The sequence below is a fragment of the Mastacembelus armatus genome, chromosome 7, assembly GCF_900324485.2.
Source record: "Mastacembelus armatus chromosome 7, fMasArm1.2, whole genome shotgun sequence".
NCBI lineage: Eukaryota > Metazoa > Chordata > Actinopteri > Synbranchiformes > Mastacembelidae > Mastacembelus > Mastacembelus armatus.
The window spans coordinates 567,255-576,175 of NC_046639.1; the positions used below are offsets into that span (position 1 = coordinate 567,255).

Genomic DNA, 8,921 nt, shown 5'->3' on the forward strand with positions numbered 1-8,921 from the left:
AGACCTTTCTGTGCACAGGGCTGAGCTCTGCCTTATCACTTTAGTCTTCTCATGCACCTGTTTCCAACATGGGCGAACTGCTGGTAATGTGCCAACCACTAATGTCCCGCTGACCCGTCAGCAGGGTGAGACACTGTCCAGACATAGCAGGAGTGCAACCGTTATCGTCGTGAGTCAGGTGCAGATGAATGACATCCAAAGACAGCACAGTTTGCATGTCATATTGTTCAGCAGTCTACAGGGCATATGACTACCTGTGATGTATCGCAGGACATCCATCCAACCCTCCGGCACACGCGACCCAATATCCTTTTGCCTGAGAAGCTTCCCCTGCTGTGCTATGTTGCAGATAAACAGCCCCTGGCACTTTCCCTGTCCTCTCTGTTAACTCAAAAACTGTGTTGCTTTGATTACCAGGGGAGGTGAAAAAAATACTCATCAATAATGTACAAATGCAATTAATGACTTCCCCACTTCTGTCAGATCCCCCATCCCGGACCCCTGCACTGCTGCAATCCCTTCCCTCCCAGGCTACTAGGTACAGGAACAGAACAAATATGGGCATGGGAAGTCATTACTAAAACATAGCAGTGTTAACCTTTTGTGAAATGCACTATTTGGATTTTTGCCTGGTGCTTTGCTTTTGGTGTCCTACCACTTTCAATCTCCAGAGGCCTCAGCAGCTGATGGTACAGCTCCTAGTGTCTGCTTCACATCTATGATCTCAGACTTTGCTTTGTTGAAATATTCATGCTTGTTTGCATTCTGACCGCACGCACAACAAAATAAGTCTAATTGCTTGTGTAATTGCAAGAAAAATGATGTGCGTGATATGAGCACAAAATATGACTTGTCTTCAGGGGGAAAACTCACATACGTATAGAACTACTGTGTTGGTTTTACATAAAATGATTCACTGAGTGTTGCTTGAAAATAAATATCTAAAAAGCTGTCACTCAGTCAGCACATACACACAGACAGGTCATCTTACCACCTGTCAAAACCTGTTACAGAACTAAGCAGCGATACAAACATATTTCAAACAACCCTCTGAAATGCATCTTACTCACCGTGTCAACACCGGTAAGAAGCTGTGTCTGTCCAAACAGTCTGTTCTGTTAATGTCTATACTGACTGCTTGACTTGAAAGTGAGAGGAACAGATTTTGTAGGTGTAGGTGGACAAATGTTTGGTGCTGGTTCACATTTTCTGTATCTACAAATTTATAATGTTATTATCTATATAGTCCCAAATTGCACCGCCTTCCAGAGTGGCGTGCAGGGCAGACCTATCAGTTTTATAATCACTTCCTGAAAAGATTAGATTCTCCACAGTGACTATGCATGGACTGGTCACTGCAATATTTTGCCTAATGGCAAAGAAATAGATAAAAGAGACAGCTGTACTTCCAAAACTTGATTTCAAGTTGAATCTTAAACCATATTATAAGGTATAATCATGTTTCTTCGTTGTTAAAGCCAAATGCAGCTGAAGCCTAATCAGAAAATTCCCAAATATATTCAAGGATGGGCCCGGGCCCGCGATCTGTGTCCTTGTGACGTTGCCTAGATGTTTTTTGATGGTGTGTGTGCGTGCTTGTCTGTGGGGGTGAAAGCTTTCAGCCGCATCATAACCATCAATGAGCAGGATACGTAGCTTTCAGCACAACATGATATAAGACCTGATACCCCACCTACGCTCCAGTTGCTGATTGGCGTTACGCAGGTATCCAGCTATTATTTATTACCCCAAAGGGTGGACACCTCATTTATCCTCAGCAGATCTCACTGTAGGATCTATCCGTTCCACCCCGCACAGGGCGCACGCAGATTTCACCAAACTATCTGCAACATAGAAACCAGGTAAGGGCAAAAATGCACAACAGTGTTTACAAATTTTTCAGCGTTTGTCTTCCTGAAATATGAAAAAGTGGGTGCACGGTTTGCAGTAGTTACCATTTGGAGAGGGAACAAAAGACGACTGCTTAAAATGAACGTCACTGTTTTTGTTTTATTGTTGGATACGTTCAAGGAAGATAATATATGTTTATTTACCACTTAGTATATCCATAAGTTTTATCAACTATTTATTTGTTAACATTAAACTGCGCGCTTTTACGCACCATTTACGCAGTGCGTTATGCGCAACTGGTACAATTGCCTCCGTGATAAAATGGTGATTTTTGTTTGCCTATAGGGAAATCACCTAATAAAACAAGGTACATTCTCTCGTACAGGTGAAAATGAGAAGAAGTTTGCTGCTGGTGACTTTGTTTCTCATCATGAAACCTCGGTACAGCCAGTCCAGATGCGAGGAGCTCGGACCGCGCAGATCAACTTCAGATGTATGTTTCCTGGCGCGTAATGGCCAAGACGATTTTCAGAACAGCTTTTAAAATAAATTAATTGTGTTGCTTCTGATCCTTTCAGCAGGATATAGGCTTGGACAGTCTCAAGCGGAACATTCTGAAGAGGTATAGCGATTTGGATTATGACAGCTTTGTGGGTCTGATGGGCAGAAGAAACGCCGGTGAGTTTTCTTTTCGACTGACGCCCTAACCTGACTACATTCATGTATTTATAGCGATAATAGTAGGCTCCCATAAATAGTGTTAATGATCAAATAAAACGAGGATCAAAAATGACAATAGACATTTTGTCGTAAATTCTCTGCCTTTCTTCTACTTGGTCATTTGTCTACAGTAGAACTGCTTTTTCACAAAGCTGGGTTTTCTCCTTTTCAATTTTTATCAGATGCAAACGCTGTGCAGCCCCCACAAAAAAGTAAGATCTTCTGTTACTAATGATATGATGAAGCGCTTGTTTTCTTTAAAACTGCTGCAAAACAACATTTCCTTCTTCTTCACAGGGGAGATGCATGATATTTTCGTCGGTCTAATGGGAAGGAGAAACTCAGAACCTGGTGAGTGTATATCTGCAGCAGCAATGTTGGCATTTAGATTTCCATTGCAGGTTCCTCTGGTGCTTATCACACAGACAATAGGTCTTTCTGGGACTATCTTGTAATGTGTGCTCTCACAGATAATGGTCCCTGGAGGAGGGAGTATCCAGAGAAGAGAGGCATTTTTCTCAATAAGTGCAGGCTGAGGTGAGTGTTTCTATTTCACTCAGTGGATGGAACATCACAAAGTCTCCACCGCTGGGGAAAATAAAGTTAACACCTAACCTGGCTCCTAAAGTGATAAACAAAAAACAAATAGAATAATAAAATAACATAGCTGACAAAAGACCTTCTGAAGATTTGTGGTGTTCAAGGTTTAACATTATAAAATCATTTCATAATTCAATGGCCAATACTTACATACATGTGTTCTTTTTGTTTTTGTTGCAGATTCCTCCAAGGCCTGTAGACATTCATAATGAAGCGATGACAGACGATCACACAATGAACTAAACGTCTGATGGAAACAACTAAACAGACACAGTCCACAGTGTAACCCTGTCAGCTACCGAACGTGATCATAAACTACGCAGATTGTATTGCTTTCATCTGGAGACAAAACACACTTAGGAAAGAAAAGTATTTCTTTGTGTTATTTTCTTTTTCTTCACAGTTAAAAATAAACAATTTTTATACATAATTTATTCATTTTAAAACATCAGCGCATTTTCCTGCAGCTGTCTGAGTGATTCTTCAAGCTCAGCTCTAGGACAGGCAGTCACGTCCAATCACACCTACTGCAGCGTTTACTGATGGGTTATAACATCGCTGGAACATAGGGATTCACTGGAGTTTTACTGTGTTCATGAAAAGCTATTTTCAAGCAAAAGCACAGGAGGTTTCAAGTACGCAGTACTACACCAGAGCATCTCGTATCAATCATAAATGTGAAATGACATTTTCTTAAAACACGGTTCTTTCTGAAACAAACGTGTGAGATCTGCATTGAACTGTAGAGGATTTAAAAAGATACAAAGGCACACAAAGACTAAAAAATAGAAATTGACTTGTAATTTTTGCAAAGCCCTAAAATTTCACAATTTAAAACGATCAGAAAAGCAGCAACAGGATGTCAGATTTAACAACAGAAAAGCAATGTGGCCATAAGAGACCAAGTATTTTGAAGGAGACATACATCACCACTCTTCATTTAAGAAAAAAACATTAAGGAAACAAAACTGATCATTTTTATTTCATATAGCTGCTGCAGAAACAACTGGCTCACATCAGGTATATAATAATTATAAAATGTGCCTCTTCCTGCATCAGTCCACGTAAACATCTATGAAATGTCATAAACACTGATGGTGTCAGATTCAACCAAACTAAACCCTGCGTCAATCTGATTCTAAAATTATTTGCACCTGCCACTAAATTGTATTTCTGGTCTCACACTGTGCTGAGTGCTGTGATAAGCTGTGACTGGGAAAAGCAAAAACACAATGAAAAATGGTTCGAAGACAACAACGGTTAGACTTGAATAATAATGCATGTCTCTGGCACGATCAGCTATCACAGCTCCAATCACCCAGTCAGTCGGTGAAAACAGTAGTTTGAGCAGATTAAACCTCATAATCGACAGAGAATCAGCTGCGTCCGTCATGCGTGTCCACAGTCCTGTTCTCACTGAGCTGTGAGTTGATACTGTCCGTCTTCTGCATGTCCGACTCCGCCTCCAGTTTAGTTTGGGTCCCACTCACAGAGAAAGCAGCATTTGTGTGACTCCTCCCGTCTGTAACCTCTTTAATTCCCACCGTCGCAGCGGCCTGGGACAGACGCCCGGGGCTCAGGTCCCGGCGCAGGGGAGGCCGGTAGCGTGGCCGGTAGCCATGCGCTCTCAGGTGGTACGTGTAGTACTCCAGTATGTACATCAGCTCTGCTTCAACATAATGGAAAGACACTGCCAGGTCAGAACAGCACTGTGGACCCTGAGGGAGATACAACACACACACACACACATGATTAAAAACAAAATTATTATAATTATTATTATTAATTATTATATATATATTCATATATATAATTATTATTAGATAAAGACAACTTTCAGCATCACTGACCCTGAAACATATAAATAACAAAACCATTTGTCAAAACCAGTGGCAACCTCCATCACCCAGCACAGCTCAACCAGAGCAGAGCAGCTCCCAAATATAAGATCTGTTTTAATGGGCACATTCACAGTCTTTCATCCAGGACTATTTCCTTTTGTTAGTGCCGTAATGATTCAGCCACAGGACGTGTGTGGGGGAGACTGACTCAAGGAAAAGCACAGCGCCCAGGGTCAGTGTGTTAAAACTGCAACCCTCTGCAAGAGTGCGGCTTATTGTTGTGCTGTAATAGACCTTTATATCTTTATTTATAGTGGAAACAGAAGAAGAGGCACAAGACTCACTAATGGTTCATTCCCCTCAATAGCATGTCTTCCTAACCTGACTTGCCCCTTTCTAATAATAATAATAATAATTGAATTCGACATTTCCCAACCATGAAAACGTGACTGTCTCACACAGAACAGAAGTGAAAGAACTTACCTCGACAATGGGGTAGTAACAATAGCTCCAGTACCAGAAGGTTTTGGAGAACTTGCTCGTTAGATGGTGCTCAGGCACAAACGGATGGAACGTTTCTCGATGCAAAGTATCTCTGGAGTCCCCCGCCATGACGCCCATCTTCTCCAAACACTGCCCCAGCGCTAGGTCCTCCACAGGGGTGGTGTGTGTGCAAACCTTGGTCCGAAAACCTTCCACAAATCTCCTGAGAGCCTCTTTACTTAGCACATAGCCCGCCCCTCCACTCATGTAGCCTTGCTTGGTGTAAGGTTTGAAGCGTTTACCAAAATAGACGGGTTCTTCGGGGGTGTGGTTGGACAGGATCCAGCGTAGATTGTCCACCACAACGTACGTGTCATCGTCCGCTTTCAAGAACCAGTCTGCTTCATTTGCATGGTGCTCATAGACATAATGGAAGGCTCGGATGGTCTTCCAGTAGAGCTGGTCACGGCCCTCCTTAGTACCCAGGCCCACAGTCGGAAAGTCCGGGTCCTCCACTGAGCTCATGAACACCACCATATTACAGTGCCGACTCCAGGTGGCCTTGACATGTTGGGCCCTGCTCTGTAGGTTATATGGGCCTGTCATCACCCAACAAAGAACACGGACTTTCTCGTACAGCAGATCTGCCACCAGGCTGTCCTCCTCTACCGGGACACAACAAACAGAACATACATGACAATGTTAACTGGTGTAAAGTGGAGCTGATCTACTTGGAGAGACTGGAACTGTTTCATCACATCGACTGGCAGCTAGATTTAATATCTAAACATATCCATCCATTCAGGGGCAGCAGTCTAAGCAATGGCACCCAGACCTCCCTCTCCTTGGACACCTCCACCAGCTCTTCGGGAGGAATACCGAAGCGTTGCCAGGCCAGCCGAGAGATATAATCTCTCCAGCGTGTCCTGGGTCAGCCCCGGGGCCTCCTCCCAGTGGGACAAGCCTGGAACACCTTCTCAGGGAGGCACCCAGGAGGCATCAGAACCAGATGCCCAAGCCACCTCAACTGGCTCCTCTCGATGTGGAGGAGCACCAGCTCTACTTTGAGTTCCTCCACGATGGCAAAGCTCCTCCCCCTGTCTCTAAGGGAGCGCCCAGCCACCCTGTGGAGGAAACTCATTTCAGCCGTTTGTATCCAGGATCTTGTTCTTTCGATCATGACCCAGAGGTCACGACCATAGGTGACACTAGGAACGTAGATCGACCGTAAACTGAGAGCTTTGCCTTAAGCCTCAGCTCCTTCTTCACCACGACAGACAGCAGCGATGCGGTCGCTGCACCGGTCTGTCGATCCCCTGCTCCTCCCTCGTGATCAAGACCCTGAGATACTTAAACTCCTCCATTGAGGCAATGACTGTCCACCAACCCAGAGAGTTAAACATATCTAGTAGCACATATTTTCATAACTTAATAAGAAAAACAAGATGCAAGGTTTAATTTGACTTGAACTCATCTTAAAACCAATGCATCCCATAATCAGCCCCTTCTGCTAACTGATAACGAACAACAGTTTTCTCTGTATTTGTGACACAGTAATGTGTGAGGCACCTGTGTGGTGAGGGTGGAGAAGGTTGATCAGAGCAGCTCCCTCTTTCCTCCAGCTGGTTGATCTCTCCCCAGCTGTGGTGGCTTCGTCCTGAGCCTCTGACAGCACAGGGTAGCTCCTCTCAAACCACACCTGGTGCAGGAAGAAGTAAATGCTGCAGGCCCCCAATAAAAAGCCCAGGGAGAAGGCCCATTTGGAACTGGGGCCCTTCATGGTGACACCGTCTTCAGCATTGCGATGTGCCAGTTAGCAGCAGGTCTACATGGAGCCAGAACGCAGCAGGATTAAATATGATGTTGTTCCAAGTACTTTTAACATTATTTTGACACTGGGTGTCAGAAAACGCAGTAAAGTCCTAATGTATCTGGACGTCAAGACTCTTTTTGGTGCGTGTGTGTATAAAAATGAGAAGATATACTAGTTTTAAATCGTATTTGATTCAGTCCTGCCCTCAGGAGCCTAATCTGGCTATACAAATGGAAGGTTTGCCTTAAAACTCAGCATCACAACACATTTGCACAGGAAAATGTAAAAGTCAGACAGTTTTTAGAGTCAACACAACAAAACCTCCTGAACGTGTTGGACCAAACGCTGTTAACCTTTATCTTTCAGCCACAATGGCTTAAATACATGAACCCAGTTTGTCATAATGACACAAGAACTTTGTGCACATGGACTTTAGACTTGACACAGTGTCACCACCAAATAATGAGGCAGATGTTAACGACTGACATGACTGGAGCAGTTTTTGGCCAAATGTACCGTGCACGCTGCTGGCCTTCAGTACGGGGCCGAGAAATAACAGTAAGGGACAAATCGAGGTGTTACACCACAGACACACAGGACAAAGACTGCTGACACAGCGAAACACGGCTGCTGTGGAAACCAGAGCCGTGTCTGTAAATCTGTGGAAATGTTGGGTCAGTCACAACAGCAGCTTGGCGACATCTGCGCTCAGCTAGAACCAGAACAGACCTGCATCGATACGTGCCTGTTATTTACCTTCTCCAGGGGTTCGGTCATTTCAGCAGCTGCTGCACCTGCGCGTCACATCGTCCGTCACGTTCACCTGTCAGTGACTGAAGTGGTCTGTGAGTCCAGACGAGCCGACCAGGCGGAGAAAAGCCCCCGTTCACACTGATGGTCTTCATCAACACAGACCGAGCTCTGGAAACGCGGCTTCTCATTGGCTGGCTGCCGGTGACGTGTAGGGGAAGCCACCTCGCGCCTCCTGAGATGAACTAACAGCAATGGGCTAATTGGATCGATAGTAGATGTATTGATTGTTATTGTAATGATTATTATCAGAGGGTGTGGTCTATTATTCTGAGCGATAATGAGACAGAGAGAAGTTAAGATGCTGCTGCGTCAGTCCTGGTCACTAGGTGTCGCCCTAACACAGCCTGATGGTGATGGTGATGATGATGATGATGGTCCTCAGACACAGCACATTTAAAAACCCTGTTGTGAGCGTTGAAGACATTTTCCCACATTCTGGTGACTTAAAAAATGAACGAACAAAATGATTAAAAAACAGTTTTAATGGAACTTTGAGTTTCCAGTGAGCCCAGAGGAAACAAACACACCTGCCTCCTTTAGCATGAAAATAAAGATTTATCAGTTTTCATTGGTTCAGACTCATGAACCACACAGACCAGTATAATATGAATAATCCCAGTATAATGTTAATCCCAGTTAATGTTGTTCTTTTGTTGAAGGAGCAGAGGAGAAGACTTCTTTCAAAAATATTCGCCTTTAATTGAAATTACAAAAAGCTTTTACAAAAACCGTTTTCTGTGCTGCAGGCTGTTAATCTGCAACCAGCCCCATAGAAGGGGAAGGGGGGGGGGGGTGTAACT

The 8,921-nt window shown here is 44.0% G+C and overlaps 2 protein-coding genes across 2 annotated transcripts; one reads left to right on the forward strand and one right to left on the reverse strand.

Annotated features, from left to right (window-relative positions):
- The first annotated feature begins 1,612 nt into the window (after positions 1-1,612).
- Positions 1,613-3,507, forward strand: tac3a (tachykinin precursor 3a). The gene is made up of 7 exons (XM_026333162.1): positions 1,613-1,862; positions 2,237-2,344; positions 2,430-2,529; positions 2,754-2,783; positions 2,869-2,922; positions 3,042-3,108; positions 3,352-3,507. Exons 2-7 carry the CDS (start codon positions 2,243-2,245, stop codon positions 3,368-3,370), a joined length of 372 nt encoding a protein of 123 aa, XP_026188947.1. The 5' UTR covers positions 1,613-1,862; positions 2,237-2,242; the 3' UTR covers positions 3,371-3,507.
- Positions 3,508-4,253: 746 nt separating this feature from the next.
- c1galt1la (core 1 synthase, glycoprotein-N-acetylgalactosamine 3-beta-galactosyltransferase 1, like a) lies at positions 4,254-8,219 on the reverse strand. Its single transcript, XM_026333016.1, has 4 exons — positions 8,065-8,219; positions 7,065-7,320; positions 5,496-6,160; positions 4,254-4,889 (listed from the first exon to the last, which is right to left on the reverse strand). Exons 2-4 carry the CDS (start codon positions 7,273-7,275, stop codon positions 4,548-4,550), a joined length of 1,218 nt encoding a protein of 405 aa, XP_026188801.1. The 5' UTR covers positions 7,276-7,320; positions 8,065-8,219; the 3' UTR covers positions 4,254-4,547.
- Positions 8,220-8,921: the final 702 nt, after the last annotated feature.